The following is an 18159-nucleotide window of genomic DNA, read 5'->3' on the forward strand; positions in this document are numbered from 1 at the left end:
AAATTAAAAGTGCTCATATTCTTTCACCCAGCAATTCCTCTTCTAGAAAGTCATCTTACAGAGACACATTGAATGCTTAAAAATCTGTTTATTCCACCCGGCTGGTGTCGCTCAGTGGTTGAGCGTCGACCTATGACCGAAGAGGTCACAGGTTTGATTCATTGGCATAAGCCTGGGTTGCAGGCTCTATCCCCAGTGTGGGGTGTGCATGAGGCAGCTGATGAGTGATTCTCTATCATCATTGATGTTTCTATCTCTCTCTCTCCCTTCCTCTCTGAAATCAATGAAAAAATATTTTTTAAAAATCTGTTCATTCCATCTTTGTGGTAAATCATCTAATTGTTCAACAATAGGGTACTGGTTGGATAAATTGTGGAATAACCATGTAATCCATATAGTATAATATATGAAAATAATGAATTAGCTCTGTATGTGCTGATATGGAAAAAGAAGTTCCTGCATACACTGAGGAGTAAGCAAAGCAAGCTGAAGTATAGAACAGATAGTAAGATCCCACTATTTTGAGAATAAAGTGTGCTCAAAGGTCACATGACATCACCTTCTGGGTGGATCTCAACCAATACTAAATCACTTTTTTTTTTTTTTTAAATATATTTTATTGATTTTTTACAGAGAGGAAGGGAGAGAGATAGAGAGTTAGAAACATCGATGAGAGAGAAACATCGATCAGCTGCCTCCTGCACACTCCCTACTGGGGATGTGCCTGCAACCCAGGTACATGCCCTTGACCGGAATCGAACCCGGGACCCTTGAGTCCGCAGGCCAACGCTCTATCCACTGAGCCAAACCGGTTTCGGCCACTTTTTATTTTTAAAAAATTTATTTAATGATATTAGAGAGGGAGAGAAGAATGGGGGAAGAGCAAGAGAGAAACATTGATTTATTGTTCCACTTTATTTATGCATACGTTGGCTGACTCTTGTATGTGCCTTGACCTGGAGGAACCCCAACCTTGGCTATGGGACAATGCTCTAACTAACTGAGCTACCTGACTACGGCCACTCAATTATTTTTCTTTAGAGTATTTATGTTTGTTGGACATTATCTCTTTTTATTATCTGAAGAAAGCTCCATGTGTACAATAAAGCAATGAACTTTATTCATTCAGTGCTTTATCCTCAGTTTCTAAAACATTTTAGGTGTTGGATAATTATTAATTTAAAAAGTGAATGGGGCCCTGGCTGGTTTGGCTGAGTGGATGGAGTGTTGGCCTGCGGACTGAGTGGTCCTGGGTTCGATTCCTGTCGGGGGGAACGTGCCCGGGGTTGTGGGCTTGATCCCCAGTGGGGGGTGTGCAGGAGGCAGCCGGAGATTCTCTCTCATCATTGATGTTTCTGTCTCCCTCTCCCTCTCCATTCCTCTCTGAAATTAATAAAAATATATTTTTTAAAAAGTGGATGGGGACTCATAAACATATATATTTCAAAGTTATATGTTTCAAAGAAAATAGATTTAAGGTCATAAAATTTCTATAATCTGACACTAAATGCTAAAATAGCCTAAAATAATTATTTGTAGCATCTTTTACCCACTGACAAAGAAGCTTTACTTACATAGTGTCATTTGGTCCCTATGAAATACATAAAAATAGAAATAAACATACATTTTCACTTCGTGGTTTGCTAAAGTCAGTCTTTCAATTGATGGTCTCCACCCCAGATGGGTTGAATTCGCGGATGCGAAGCCTGTGGATAGGCAGGAACAACTGTATTTATTGGGGGGGGGGGAAACCCGTGTATAAGCGGACCCGCACCGTTCGAATCCGTGTCGTTCCAGGGTCAACAGGACAAGCACCGACCCTTCCAAACCCCGTTCAGACCAGACCCCCGACCTCACCCCTCCTCGGCGAACCAGACGCCCACACCTCTGACCCAGCTCCACGCCCCGCCCAGAAGCCGCGGGGGCGGGGCTAGCTCCGCCCACGCCTGCGTCCTCTGCGTTCGAAGCTCCGCCCCTTCCGAGGAGTTTCCCAAAATTCAGCGCGGCATACCTCAGCCACGCTAAGATGGCGACTCCCATGCATCGACTCATAGCCCGGAGACAAGCGTAAGTGAGGGCCCTTGTTGGGTGCGGGGCGGGCTGGGGGCGGGGAGAAGCGCGTCAGCCGGCGGTTGAGCGGCGTCCGGATGCGCGGCCGGTCTCGGGTCCTCAGACGGATCGGCAGAGGGTGGATGTTTTTCTCACACGGAGCCTCCTGGCTGCTCGGGCCGGGCATAAAGTTTTTGTCCGTGGGCTAGCGATATCGCAGGAGCCGGCTGCGTAGGGTCCCCGTGGCGGGACCCGGGGGTGGGGGAGGGTTAGTCCGAAGAGAGCCTGGAGTTTGGTTTCCCGGAAGGGGACGCACAGGAGTTGGGCACGAAGTGGCTTGTGCCCCTTTGCCCACCCGGCCGCCTGCCCCTCGCGTGGCCGGGGGACGCTGAAGGCCTGATCCCGCCTCCCTCTTCCCGCCGACGGAAACCTTCAGCTTCCTCTCCGCGGCCTCTAGCCTCGCTGGCTTTTCCGGCCCCTTTCCTATCGCCTTCCCTAGGAACAGTCTGACGGCAACGCCGGCTTTCCTCCCAGGCTCTCTCACTTTCTGCCATTCATTCTGTTCAGCAAGTATTAATTTATTCATTTCCTGTCGCTCTGTGTCAGAATTTGGGTAGACAGCAAAAGAGGGGTTCAAGACAAACTCCGCCTTCAGGCAGCGTCCATGCTAGTGGTGGGAAGGGTCGATAAACTAAACATTTCACGTAAACACGGGTGGTGGTAAGAACTTGGAAGCCAGCAACAGGTGGTGGGAGAGATAAAGGGCCGGGTTAGGTTGGTTGAACAGGACAGGTGCTTCTGAAGAGGTGACGTGTGCACAGATTCAAAGTGAGAGAGGAGCCAGTCGTGAGAGGATCTGGGGAAGGAGAGTCCAGACGGTAGCATAATTGCTTTGAGATAAGCAAGAAGTTCGTTTTTTAGAACCGAGAGATGGCCGTGGTGGCAAATGACGGGGGGAGAGTGGCACAAGAGGTTTGCTTGTAGGCAGTGCAGGAATCTCCCAGATAGCCCTTTTTTGCTTCTGCCAACCTGCTCACCCAAACGTTTGCCTCTTTTTCATTCGCAGCATTTCATGCCATCACCATTTGCACGTCAATAATATATCACTGCCCTGGCTGGTTTGGCTCAGTGGATAGAGCCTCGGCCTGCGGACTCAAGGGTCCCAGGTTCAATTCCGGGCAAGGGCGTGTACCTTGGTTGCAGGCACATCGCCAGTAAGGAGTGTGCAGGAGTTAGCTGATCGATGTTTCTAGCTCTCTATCCCTCTCCCTTCCTCTCTGTAAATAATACAATATATTTATTTATTTATTTATTTATTTTTCTTCCATATTCTTTTTTTTTAAATATATATTTTATTGATTTTTTTACAGAGAGGAAAGTAGAGGGATAGAGAGTTAGAAACATCGATGAGAGAGAAACATTGATCAGCTGCCTCCTGCACATCTCCTACTGGGGATGTGCCCGCAACCCACAATAAAATATATTTAAAAAATATATCTATCACTTACATTCTGCTGGCATATACTATATATGTTTATATTTCTTTTCTTCTTCTTGATTTTAGATAGGGAGGAAGACTGAGAGAGAAGCATCGATGTAAGAGATTACATGGCTTGGTTGCCTCCAGTAAGTCCCAGACCCTGGTCCAACTTATTAGTAAAACCTAGGCATGTGCTATGATCAGGAATGAAACACATGACCTTTTGGTGCATGGGATGAGGTTCCAACCAACTGAGCCACACTGACCAGAGCTGTATTTCTTTTAATATTGATATTTTTTATTCTAAGATCCCTGTCCAGTTTCCTCTCCCCTCCATCAGATTCTGTCTGTCCTGCCAGTTAAGAGTTCCTTGAGCATAAGGATAAAGACTGAGAGAGTCAGAGTACATAGTATGCTTGATGAAGGAAGGAGACTTTAAAGTCACACAGTTCTGAGATCAAGAATGGAGTGCTAATAATACTTAAAAAGCATACTAAATGATGTCACCAGGGTCCACTCTCTCTCAGGCTTGTTCTTTTGGGTGTTGGGTCCAGTCCTTTGGTGTAAAGATGGCTGCAGTATCTAGGGTCATTTATATCCTCTCAGCTTCAAGTTGATGGCATCTCATTGGTCTAGATTGGGTTACATGCCCAACCCTGAGCCAAGTCTATGGGATTATGAAGCTCTGATTGACTTAGACCTCATAATCTTCCGAGTACAATTGAGTGGATCTCTACAAATCAATGATCTAGTTTGGGGAATCTACCCTTCTCTCCACTTCTAAAATCAAAACAGAATTTGCCTGCTTCCAGTCTTTCAGCACCACTTCTATATTCCAGAGTTCCTCAGATTACCAGTAGCAGTCCAATAGTCTCACCTGGGAAAATCTCTGATATGTCCAGGAGCATTCACCTGGTCATATAACTTAAACACATTCGAAATAGATTAGGGCTCTGTTACATACTCCTCAAATATCTTGGACTTCAGTTTTACTCTTTTTATTCTGTGTACTAGAGGCCCAGTGCACGAAATTTGTGCATGGGCGCGGTCCCTAGGCCTGGCCAGTGATTGACGCGTGAGCGTCTGGTGTGGAAGGGCAGGTCCCACCTGACCTCTAGTCCCTGGGCAGTACCTGGGCCTCCGGGCCCCCGCCCCTCCCCCCTCCACCTGAGTCATGGGGCCCCCACCCAGCTCCCTCAGCACCTGGGAGCCGGGCGGCAACCCCACCCCCCGCCGCTGCCACTGGTCCCCACCTTGGCTTGGCTCCACTTGCACCCACCTTGGCCTGCCACCACCTGCTCACCTGCTTCACCTTCCTGCCGAGGTCCCACTCTCATCAGGGCCTGCACTGCTGCCCACTGCCAGTGCCACATTGCCGGTGCCCACCATGTTCTGTACCATCCCCTGGTGGTCAGCCCACGTCATAGCAAGCAGTCAAACTCCCGGTCGAGGGGACAATTTGCATATTAGGCTTTTATTATATAGGATAATAATACCTGAGTTCAGACTGAAGCAAAATAAAATAGACCTGCTTGATCTCTAAGTCCATAATGTAATATTGGTGGCCTATTTACCTAGCACACCAAATAGTGAACCTATCCCTTTTTTTATTCTTTATGATTTAAATATAACTAAGACACAAAATAATTTTTTATGTTCTTGATATTTTTTACTAGCCTCAGCTCATTTTGGCAGACTTTCAGATATTTCTCTTATAGGTCTTTACCAATTGGCATTACTTTAAATCTATAGGTCAATTTGGAGAGAAGGGACGTTTTTATAATATTGGGTCTTCCATTCTATGAACATGGTATATCCCTCTATTAGCTATTAGCTATTTATCTAAATGTCTAGTAACTAGACTCTAGTTCCTCTCCGTAATCTTTGTTTTCTGTACAAAAGTCTTACACATATTTTCTTTTATTTATTTGTAGGTATTGGGTATTTTTCAGGATATTGTAAATGTCACCTTTTAAAATTTCATTTTTTGCCTGGCCTGTGTGGCTCAGTGGTTGAGTGTCGACCCATGAACCAGAAGGTCACAGCTCAATTCCTGATTGGGGTACATGCCCAGGTTGCAGGCTCGATCCCAAGTAGGGAACGTGCAGAAAGCAGCCATTTGATGATTCTCTCTCATCATTGATGTTTCTATCTCTATCCTTCTCCCTTCCTCTCTGTGAAATCAATAAAAACATATCTAAGTAAATTTTTAACTGTTTTTATTATATAGGAACAATTCATTTTTACGTGTTACCTTATCTAATACAGTTTGGCAAACTGAATCCCGCCTGCTGCCTATTCTTGTAGTCTTGCAAACTAAGAATGTTTGTGGTTTTTTAAATTATTTATTTATTTGAGAGAGAGAGAGAGAGAGAGAGAGAGGAAGGAAGGAAGGAAGGAAGGAAGGAAGGAAGGAAGGAAGGAAGGAAGGAAGGAAGGAAGGTCCATTGTTCTACCCATTCATGCACTCATTGGTTAATTGTTGTATGTGCACTGATGAGGGATCAGACTTGCAACCTTGGTGTATCAGGATGCCACTCCAACCAACTGAGCTACCTAGCCAGGGTATGAAGAATGTTACTAATATATATGATTAATTTGATGGTGGGAAATACTAACTTTTAATCTCAATTGAGTGAAACATTATCCTCCAAAAAAGAATTCCATTCTTCTCATTAGTAAACCTCTTTTATATGAAATATTTTTATTAACAAAATATTTCCAGAAAAAAATTTTTTTGTTGTTATATAAGTATCTACATAATATCCTCACTTTTTTTCCTTAAATATGTTCTTATTGATTTTTTTTTAGAGCAGGGGTCCTCAAACTTTTTAAACAGGGGCCAGTTCACTGTCCCTCAGACCATTGGAGGGCCGGACTATAGTTTAAAAAAAAACTATGAACAAATTCCTATGCACACAGTGGCGGCAAAAACACCCGGCGGGCTGGTTAAATGTTTTTGGCGGGCCGCATGTGGCCCGCGGGCCGTAGTTTGAGGACCCCTGTTTTAAAGAGTGGGAGAAGGGGAGGGTAGAAGATAGAAACATCTATGATAGAGAAACCTCAATCGGCTGCTTCCTGCATGCCTCCTATTGAGGATTGAGCCTGCCACCCAAGCATATACCCTGACTGGGAATTGAGCCAGCAACCTCTTGGAGCATGGGACAGCTCAGCCCACTGAGCCATGCTAGCCGGGGATAATATCCTCGCTTTTGCCTCTTGATCTGCAAAGTCTAAAATATTTACTGTCTGACCCTTTACGGGCAGTTTGCTGACCCCAATCCAAAACCTTGCTAAACTCACTTATGAATTCAAACTATTAAAAATATTTTATCTGTAGATCTTTTGGATTTGCCATGTACATAATACATCATCAGTGAGGAATGATAATTTGATTTCTTCCTTTCCAGTTCTTTCATCTGCTTTTCTTTGCTTGCTGCATCTTAATCTAATTTCAGGAACTGAGATTTTTCTTCGTCTCCTAGATGTCTAGAAACCGGGCTGCACTCTTTATATGGTTGGTTTATTCTTAACGGATAGACCCTCTGAGTCCTAACTGCAGATATAAACTACAGGGCTGACCACTCTGGATTTCTATCTTCTTCTGTATTTTGGCTTGGTTATTCTTTACCTTATTGTTACTTCTCTCATGCCTCGAGCAGATTGTTTTAAATGTTTTCACTGTCTTTTCTAGTTCTGAGACTAAGCGTTGTCTGAGTTACCTAGTCTGCCATTGCTGGAGTGGAATTGAAGAATGAAGATTTGAGCTAAATTCTGTCTTAACTTCGAGGTCCATGCTCTTAACCACTTACTATGCTGTCTTGTGATTAAACCTAACATAAACAATTTAAAATGTAAAATGATGTTTGTTTCTATTTTAAAAAAACACCATTTTACACATTATATTGTTTATGCTTTACAGGGCAGAATTTAAGACCTGTATTCTGATTTTTGCTCTGTAGTGAAGCAAATAAGCAACATGTAAGATGTCAGAAATGCTTGGAATTTGGACATTGGACTTACGAATGCACAGGAAAAAGGAAATACCTACATAGGCCTTCAAGAACAGCAGAACTAAAGAAAGCTTTAAAAGAAAAAGAAAACAGATTATTATTACAACAAAGGTAAGTTTACATGTGATATCTAAAGGAATATTTTTTCCCAAAGGAATCTTTTATATTTATAGACTTTATTAAGGACCTAAATGTCTCATGGTCGTTATTCAGATTTAGATTACAATATGAATGAGTGCTTATTATGTGCCAGGCACTATACTAAGCTCTTTACAAGTATTAGCATATTTAAGCATCATATCTATATCATAAAGGAAGTAATTACTATTATTAATCCCCATTTTACATATGAAGAAACTGAAGCATGTTCAGTAACTTGCTCAGTGCTGTCACACAGTTAGTAAGTAGGAAAGTTAAGTGTTAAACCAACCAGTCTTTTTAGAATCCATGCTCTTAATCATTTTGCTTTATTGCTTCTACCTATGACATGACAACAGAATACTATGTGATAGATTATATAAGCTGCTATAAAAAGATATCCAAGATAAGTATCCAGGATACTTATATTAAGTATATAGACTAAGTAAAGAGCAGTATATATAATATGCTATCATTTATGTGAAAAAAGGAATAATTGGATTATTTGAAAATATAAATGATCGATAATTGTAGTTCCTTTTTAAAAAGACCTGAGTAGGAAGGAAACTAGAAAAATTTTATTTACTCTTTTATGCCCTTTGAATAAAGCTTTTTAAATTCCTATGAAATAAGTAAGTAGACATGCTTTAGAGAAACTGAACTAGGAAGGGGTCAGGTCAACTTAGTGCTACAAATTAGAAGCAGCGTCTTCAGGACTATTAGCTTTATAATAGTGTTATAAATATCAGGACTTTCAAAGAAGCTGCCTTCCAATTTGTGGTCATGTGGCTCTTCAAGGGTTATACAGGAGTAGATAAGTAATCAGTTTCTAGATTATCAACATTCATTATACTTTTTCCAAAATGAATCTATGAGAACTTGTCTCCTGGTTCTCCTTTTCCACTCCCCTTCCTCAACAACCCTTCTTAATTTTGCAAAAGAAAAGCATACCTCTCACCTTCTCTGATCTTAACCTTGGTGTATTGCCTGCCCTCATGTATAAAAACCTAAATGTCGCCGAAACCGGTTTGGCTCAGTGGATAGAGCGTCGGCCTGCGGACCGAAAGGTCCAGGGTTCGATTCCGGTCAAGGGCATGTACCTGGGTTGCGGGCACATCCCCAGTGGGAGATGTGCAGGAGGCAGCTGATCGATGTTTCTCTCTCATCGATGTTTCTAACTCTCTATCTCTCTCCCCTCCTCTCTGTAAAAAATCAATAAAATATATTTAAAAAAAATAAATAAATAAAAACCTAAATGTCTTTCAAAATGCTGGTATTGGAATGAAAAAGTGAATGGTCCTAATTATTGGGAATAAATTATTCTGTACATTTTTTTCCCAGCAAAAATGAAGTAAGACCTAATTGAATTTTCAATTTATAAGTATATTTTAATGATACATCATTGTTACTTGTAGAATATAACTTGGGAGACATGCAAGCTTGACTGACATTGCTACAATAAAACATTTTCCTACCTATTCAGGCTAACAAGGTTTATCAGGGTTAAATCCATACAAATTAAATATAGGAATTGAATTGAGGTTGAACCTTGTCATAGTCAAGTTTAAAAGGAAAAAAAGGACAATGTAAAAGTACCAACTGTTAAAGATAAGCTTGTACAAGTGTTTTTTAAGTGAATTGTGGTAGGTATCAAGTTATTGTGACATTTATTTTTCATTGGCTACAATTATCAAAATCACATAATTTATTAAAATAATATGCCAGTGATTACACCCTTTGCAAATATTGAAACTTAGAATTAAAAACTATGAGGAGGAAACATAATTTTGCAAAATTATTTTATTAGGAATGTAAGCAAAATATGTTTGGAGACCTTTGTCCTAAAAAATAAAATATATGAATAACTTCATCCCAACATTTACTTTTACTTTTTTCAAAAAAATATATATTTTATTGATTTTAGAGAAGAAGAGAGAGGGAGAGAGAGATAGAAACATCAATGATGAAAGAGAATCATTGATTGGCTGCCTCCTGCACGCCCCCTACTGGGGATCAAGCCCGCAACCCAGGCATGTGCCCTTGGCCAGAATCGAACCTGGCACCCTTCAGTCTACAGGCTGATGCTCTATCCATTGAGCCAAACCAGCTAGGGCTACTTTTATTTTTGTTTTTCTAGTTGGATTACACAAGTATCTTGATCTTAAAAATACATAGACCTATATGAATTTTAGATATGGCTCTATTACATAAAGACTGCTGATTTTTGGTTTAATGATAAAATGATGGAAGTGTGTGAATTTCAGTGATCATGGATTCTTGTGGTGTGGTTTAATAAATGTACTTCCACTTATTTACCCTCAAAATGACAATTCAGTAATTCCATTGTGTAAAACAACTTTACATACATATCTATAATAATAAAAGCATAATGTGCTAATTAGACCAGACAGCTAAATGACCTTCCGGATGTACTTCCGGATGACCTTCCAGACGAAACCGGGGCTGCGAGGGCTGAGGCAGCCGCCATGGCTGTGAGGGCCAAGCCCCTTGCATGAATTTCGTGCATCAGGCCTCTAGTATATTTATATTTAAAGACTCAGGAAATAAGGATAGAAGCATTACCTAGGACAGGGGTGGGCAACCTTTTTGTGAGTGCCTGCCAAAACCAGCGAAATCTCTGACTCAAAATTCTTCTGCGTGCCAACCCTAATTTTTTGAGAACATGTTACACCTACTTGATATCTCTTAAGGTGTATGTATGTGAAGAACCTTGAAGAAATAATAAAATTCATTCAAGCAAAAGCAATAAAAACACAGTATATGATGATGAAAAATACGTTTATTTTTTAATGTATACAGGTACACTGATAGTCCGACAGAAAACTTTATGGCTCCGTTTGATATTATCAGTGGGACTTTTGCTGCTGCATCACTGATGACAGAGATTTTACATCAGGTTTATATTTCGTGACCTTCAGAGATATGCATGAACTACTACTTTCATCCGTCAGGCTACTCCTATTACAAGACTTGACAAAATTCATCACTGAGAACAAAGATTCACAAGCGTATGTGGATGAAAACATGGAGAGTAACGCTGTTGCAAAGTTTTTTAAACAGAAAAAATTTTCTGGAATGGCATTACAAGTCCTCAGTAGTTCGTTTTTTTCAACACTATTGAAATTGCTCTTCCCCTCACTCGTCAATCCATGTCTATGGTCTTTAAGATAACTTGTTATGTAAAATTATTTATTTATCTAAGATGCACCGAATTTATCTGAAAAATAAAAAAGTCGATATTAAGAAAAAAAATTGTAAATGGAAGATTATAAGAGAAGGTTTCGCGTGCCAGCAAAAGTTACTGGCATGCCATGTTTGGCATGCGTGCCAAGGGTTGCCCACCCCTGAGCTAGGAAATATAGAGAAGTCCTGACTATAGAAATACTAAGTTTACAAGACAATGCTATAATAATAGAAGTAATTCTGGAATTTGAAAACCTGATTTAGTATGCATGTTGTTTGGCAGGAATATAGCAGCAAACCATTTGTATATTTCATTCAAAAATCACCAGACTTTGTTCTTGGTAAATGATGTGAAGAAAAGCAGTCTTGAAGTATTAATTGTCACAGTAAATAACTGAACATTTGGGGGACATACAGAAAAAGAAATGGTTATTTTAAATTAAAGGCTGCTTTTTATATGAAACTAGAGGCCCGGTGCCCGAATTTGTGCACCAGTGGGTCCCTTGGCCTGGCCTGTGGGATCAGGGTGAAACCAGCTCTCTGACATCCCCTGAGGGGTCCCAAATTGCGAGAGGATGAAGGCAGGCCAAGGGACCCCATTGGTGCACAATCGGGGCCAGGGAGGGATGCAGGAGGTTGGCCAGCCGGGGAGAGACCGTGGGAGGGCTCCAGAGCATGTCCAGCCCGCTTGCTCAGTCCCAATCGGCTGGACCCCAGCAGCAAGCTAACCTACTGGTTGGACTACAGGTCGGAGCGTCTTCCCCCTGCTGGTCAGTGTACATCATAGCAAGCGGTTGTGCAGCCTTGGCATATCATTAGCATATTACATTTTGATTGGTTGACTGGACGACTGGACACTTAGCATATTAGGCTTTTATTATATAGGATGGCCATTTATAATATTACTCTGGAAACTCAAATTATAAATTACAATTATGCTATTATTTACTTTGTATTGTTGTTCAGGATGTAGTTGATTTAGCCATATCAACCTAAGTTCAAAACAAAAAAAAGAATCAAATTGGTACATTCAGTCATCTTTACCAACTTACTGGCTACTAAGATAAAGTTAATAGATAATATGTCTTGCTTCAGCACTGGTTATGTTGACTATGTACCACATACAGCCTACAACAGGAAACTTTCCATTTGGTTATAACAAGTAATACTGGACTCTGAATACATGTTATAAAAGACAAAGTGTTTCTCCAATATAGAATAGTTTTGGGGAAGGGTTGGTCTGAGCTGTGCATAATCACTCTATTAATAGGAGTTTCTTTTTCCCATGTTTATCAGCATTGGAGAAACTAATGTAGAAAGAAAGACGAAGAAAAAAAGGTATGTGCCTTCAGGAGTATTATATAGTTAATATGTAATACTAGTTGGAGGGATAGGAAGAATGATTTTAAAATAGTAGTTAAAGATTTGAATCTGAAGTTTCTTGTTTGCAATTTTCTGATATGTTTCTCTCTTTACCTATCTGGAATTTATTTCCTTTGTCTCCTTTTTCTCTTACTTTCCAGAGTCCTTCTACCTGGAAATAGTAAATAATTTCTCCTAGTTTAGAATAGGAAATTTTATTAAACGGGTAAGACATTATTGTCCAGCTATACCTGGTCTAAAGTAATTGAGATTATGAAACATTTGCTACTTCGTGAGGTTTAAATAAAACCATTTGTTATACTGCAACTTTATTCTACTATTATTTATTTGCTGTGGTGCATAATATATTAGGTATATTATACCATCCAAGAGAGTTAAATTACTAAAGTAAATGACCTTGCTAAGAGAGGGAAGGCAGTATGGTTATAATAGGTAATCCCAAAAGCATTAAATGTAGGAATAACATGCTAGCAAAGCTTCAGTTATATACATGTACAGAAATTAACACTTTATTAAATGTTGGCTGCCCATGAATATAACTACTGATTGTCTAATAGGTCTAAGAGTGTAACCAGCTCCAGTAGCAATAGCAGCGACAGGTCAGCCAGTGATTCTTCATCAGAGAGTGAAGAAACATCTACCTCATCCTCCTCTGAGGACAGTGATACTGATGAAAGCTCCTCCAGTTCATCATCTTCAGCCTCCTCCACAAGCTCTTCCTCATCCTCTGATTCAGACTCAGATTCCAGCTCTTCCGGTCGTAGCAGCACCAGCGCGGAGAGCAGCTCCGAAGATGAACCACCAAATAAGAAGCAAAAGGAATAGAATTGCTCTGCCTGCATTGGACTGAGGGACCACAAACTTTCATCTGATTCTCAAAAGGGAATTTAGAATATGTTAAAGCCAAATAGGTTTACTGGTCAAAATTTTGAGAGCTCAGAAGTTTCTAAATATTTTACATTGTAAGAGCATAAAAAGTATTAATGAAATACATACATATATATATATATATATACACACACACACACACACACACATATATGTATATATATATATATATATACACTTTTTTATTTTAAGGGTGAATCTTGTTTTTCTTTTTTATATTTAAAGTGTATCTCTAACACTTAATCAAAAGCTGAAATCCAGTAATTCTGTTTTTGTGGTAAAACTTATTTTTGCCCTGGCCCACATGGCTCAGTTGGTTGAGTGGCAGCCCATGCACCAAAAGATGGCTGCTTTGATTCCAGTCCGGGCACACAGCTGGGCTGCATGCTCACTCCCTGGTGGAGGACATGCAGAGGCAGCCTGTCCATGATTCACTCTCACATCAATGTTTCTCTCTCTGTCCCTCTGCCTTCCTCTCTAAAAAAATCAATAAAAAATCTTTAGAATAAAACAAAACTAAAACTTATCTTTTCCCCCTATGAAAACAATGCTATACTTTGTTATATGTTAGTGTTATGTATGAGACATATTTTCGGGATAATGCATCAGAATATCTGGCAGTGATTTCTGTGTGTTATTACGTCAGATTTAATACATTGTTATAAGCTTAGGCGTCTTTCTACTGTTGATAAATGTGCTCTATTTTTGTGTTTATGTTCAGAAAGTTATTTTGCCTTCTGTCCTAAATGAAAAGTTCAAGGAACCTCTCAATATATTTCTACCTTTTTGATGGTACAAGTTTCAAGTTACTGTGTTGTATCATTTATTTTCTTCTGGTTATTAGAGTTACACTTATCTGAGGAGCATCATTCTAGAGAAACTTAAAAAGGAACAAAAATGTTGAAACTACTTAGGAATCTTGGTGCCTTTGGGTAAATTCAGTGTATCAGAAAAAGGTCATTTAAAAGGGTAACAAGTAAAAGTGATATAAATATATTTCTTTGTGCGTTAATATGCTATAAAAGGTACCATTCAAAGGGGGAAAGAAAGTAGGAGGAAGAAAGGTTATTTTTACAGAAAATGAGGGCAGTGTTGGTTGCCTTTTGCTGAGATTTTTTAAGCTTTCATAAAGATTGCCTTTTATCATTTTTATGATTTTAGTAGGACAGTTTATGTGGTAACTGGTCATATACAACAATGTACGTACTACATAAATATGGTGTGTTAACATAGCACATACACAATTGAAATCTAGCATGAAAGGTTAAAGAATACTGCACAATATTTCTTAAATTACTCTGCTGTGGTAAGAGTATTTAACATCAGATTATTCTGTGATGTCTTTTAACTTTTTGGAAAAATACGTTTGTAAAGAAACCTTGATTTGGGTTCAATATAGGTTTTTAAAACTGTGAATGTTGTCTTTTTTATATTTTTATGAGAAAGCGGGAGAAAATTACTTGGGAAGAAAATGAGCTTCTGTATAAATGTTGAAATATGTATGTTGTGAGTTTTAGGAGCATACAATCACCTGTAAGTTTTACAGAATCACCTGCTTTCGGTGATTGTAAATAAACTCTCAGAACTTCCTTGAAAGGCTCCATACAGAATGTCTCAATTGACAGGAAAATTTAATAAATTAGTAATTAAACATATTTTACAATGTGGTCTCTTTAAGGGCAATTTCAGCAGTTAACTTGAAAGAGAAAATAAAAATTGTACATAGGTAACATCACTTGCAATGAAATAAAACTCAAGAGTTTGTGCTCACAAGTTTACGCTTCTGTTATCTTTTTGCTGTTTTATTTAATGCCAGTCTTTAGTAAATGTATTATGTCTCAACCACAACCATTTCAAAAGGAGTCATTAGATCATAGGTTTTCATCCTCAAACATTTTGTTAGTATAACTGTACAATATTGAAATTCTGTCCTGGAATCAAAATATGGCACTACGCCCTGGCCGGTTTGGTGCAATGGATAGAGCGTCGGCCTGCGGACTGAAGGGTCCCAGGTTTGGTTCCGGTCAAGGGCACGTACCTTGGTTGCGGGCACATCCCCAGTGGGGGGTGTGCGGGAGGCAGCTGATCGGTGTTTCTCGCCCATTGATGTTTCTGACTCTCTATCCCTTTCCCTTCCTCTCTGTAAAAAATCAATAAAATATATTTTAAAAAAAATATGGCACTAGGCCACAGGTTAGTACTGGATATGGAAAAAAGTGCACAGAAGGTGTACTTCATACTCATGGTTTTATGTATTCTTTTAATTTTTATTTTGAGCCAATTGTAGAAAAGTTGTAAAAATATTACAATTTTCATATATACTTCATCTAGCTTCCCCTGTTAGCATTTACATAACCATAATACAATGATAGCCAAGAAATTAATGTGAAAAAAAAAACACCAAAAACCTTATTCATATTTCACCAGTTTTCCCACTAATGTCCTTTTCCTGTTCTACAATATTACCCAGAAAATATATTTACTGACTTCTAAGTCTACTACTGTCTAGCAGTTCCTCAGTCTTTGTCTTTGAGGCCTTATCACTTTTGAAGAATATTTATCAGTTATTTTGTCTAATGTTCCTCAATTTGGGTTTGTCGTTTTCTCATTGAACTGAAGTTATGCTTTTTGGAAGACTATCACAGAAATGCAGTTGTGTCCTCAGCCCATCATATCACAAGATTCCTAATGTCAATATATTATTGGTGATGTTGACCTTGAACACTTGGTTAAGGTGGCTTCTGTCAGGTTCCTCCATTGTAAAGTTAGTTAATAAATACCTTGGGCGAGATACTTTGAGATTACGCAAATTGTTTCTCCTCACACTCATCCACTTGGTTTTAGTGGATGTTGTCTATGACAGTTATTTGGGGGAGAGGGGTTGTTAATTTTTTAAATAATTTATTTTTCAATTACAGTTGACATACATTATATTAGTTTCAGGTGTACAACCCAGTGATTAGACATTTCTATAACCTATGAAGTAATCACCTTGATAAATTTAGTACCCATATGGCACCATACATAGTAATTACAATATTATTGACTATATTCCCTATGCTGTACTTATCCCCATGACTATTTTGTGACCACCAATTTGTGCTTAACCTCCAGCCCCCCAACCGCTCTCCCCTCCAGCAACTGTCAAAATGTTCTCTGTATTCATGAGTATGACAGTTATTACTGTGATGTTTTGCCAATGGTGATTTTCTATTTCCTTCTACACTAATTGGAATTTTATACAGAAGGCTGTCTCATCTCCCCCATGTTATTTAATTATTTACAGTATGGACACATGGATTTTATTTGTTATGTGGGTCCGAATCCAATAATACCATTATTTATTTTGTTGCTCAAATTGTCCCACCTTTGGCTACCAGGAGAGTTCCTTCAGGTTGGCTCCTGTGTTCTTTCAGCACATCCTCTCTTTTTTTTAAAAAAAAAAAGAAAATACAAAAAAACATTTTCTTACTTTCTGAGATAACAAGGTGTCCCAGATTCATCTTGCCTCCCTGCCCCATTTTTTGAACCAACCACTTCTCCAAGGGACCTGCCCTGATTTTAAATTGAAGAATAGTATTTAGAATCGAAGATATGAGTGCTGTCTTAGTATGTTTTTTTAAAATATATATTTTAATTGATTTCAGAGAGGAAGGGAGAGGGATAGAGAGATAAAAACATCAGTGATGAGAAAGAATCATCCATTGGCTGCCTCCTGCAAGCCCCCCCTGGGGATTGAGCCCGCAACCCACGGTATGTGCCCTGACGGGAATCTAACTGTGACTTCCTAGTTCATAGGTCAATGCTCTACCACTGAGCCATGCTGGCTGGGCCTTAGTATGTTTTTTACACATCTGACTGATAGTGTTCTAAGATAATTAAATAAGATGTAGAATTTTACCATTAGCTGTAAGAAATCAGGTGTCATCCCTTCAGCATTTCTCATCTTTGCTTTCATATCACTGGGCTCTTCCTCAGGAGCAATGCTTTCTTTGACAAATGATGGAAGAGGGGCCGAAACCGGTTTGGCTCAGTGGATAGAGCGTCGGCCTGCGGACTGAAGGGTCCCAGGTTCGATTCCGGTCAAGGGCATGTACCTGGGTTGCGGGCATATCCCCAGTGGGAGATGTGCAGGAGGCAGCTGATCGATGTTTCTCTCTCATCGATGTTTCTAACTATCTCTCTCCCTTCCTCTCTGTAAAAAATCAATGAAATATATTTTTAAAAAAATGATGGAAGAGGGAAAGTCTTCAACTAAAAATTGTCATTACTGCCTCCTTCCCTCACTCTACAATATATGTAAAATCAGACATATATATCCATTTTCTGATTATATATATATATATATATATATATATATATATATATGAGAGAGAGAGAGAGAGAGAGAGAGAGAGAGAGAGAGAGAGAGAGAGAGAGAAGCCAGACCTTGGATTATGTTACCTTAATTGAAAAAAGTTGACCCAAACCAGTATCTCAAATTGTATTTTTGTATGCTGCCCTGCAGATTTTTTCACCCTGGAAAAACTGTACTATAGAAGGACTAGATATGTATGTATATGTGTACATAGTAAAGATTGAGAAAGGCCTTATGAAAGAACATGAGAGAAAGGAAAGCCAGTGTGTGTTGCAGACGTTCTCAGTTGAATTTAAGAAGAGGGTAATGATAGAAGCAGAAGACCTGGAGATTGCCAATGTTCTTGAAAAGTCTTTTGTGTACCCCCAAGAGTTTCTGTGAGTGCTAGTCAAGGTATTCAGTAATAGCCACAAACTTTAGTATAACTCCTGTTTACTAGTAAGAGGGTGCTATACCAATGTAGAGATAACACTTCAACAGTGATTTTCTTGGTATTCATTTGCAATCTAGTTGGGTAGACCAGACACACATAGAAACAAAAAGAGGACGAAAAAGAAGACTTTCAGTTAAATTTGGCAAATTGTTTTTATTACCATTCATCCTGAAATCTATCTAAAACGTCAGAAAAGAAGCAAAAAGCATAAGCC

At 39.4% G+C, this 18159-nt stretch overlaps 1 protein-coding gene across 1 annotated transcript; it reads left to right on the forward strand.

Annotated features, from left to right (window-relative positions):
• The first annotated feature begins 1929 nt into the window (after window positions 1-1929).
• On the forward strand, window positions 1930-13092 carry ZCCHC10 (zinc finger CCHC-type containing 10). The gene is made up of 4 exons (XM_036314597.1): window positions 1930-2067; window positions 7492-7653; window positions 12181-12222; window positions 12825-13092. The coding sequence occupies exons 1-4, from the start codon at window positions 2027-2029 to the stop codon at window positions 13090-13092; spliced, it is 513 nt and encodes a 170-aa protein (XP_036170490.1). The 5' UTR covers window positions 1930-2026.
• The last annotated feature ends 5067 nt before the right edge of the window (window positions 13093-18159 follow it).

Source organism: Myotis myotis, unplaced genomic scaffold (assembly GCF_014108235.1).
Source record: "Myotis myotis isolate mMyoMyo1 unplaced genomic scaffold, mMyoMyo1.p scaffold_m19_p_6, whole genome shotgun sequence".
In the NCBI taxonomy this organism is placed as follows: domain Eukaryota; kingdom Metazoa; phylum Chordata; class Mammalia; order Chiroptera; family Vespertilionidae; genus Myotis; species Myotis myotis.

Coding starts and splice junctions, on each gene's coding strand:
- ZCCHC10 (XM_036314597.1), top strand. CDS start 2,027: ATGGCGACTCCCATGCATCGACTCATAGCCCGGAGACAAGC. Junction 2,068..7,491: donor CTCATAGCCCGGAGACAAGC/GTAAGTGAGGGC, acceptor TTTGCTCTGTAG/TGAAGCAAATAAGCAACATG. Junction 7,654..12,180: donor AGATTATTATTACAACAAAG/GTAAGTTTACAT, acceptor CATGTTTATCAG/CATTGGAGAAACTAATGTAG.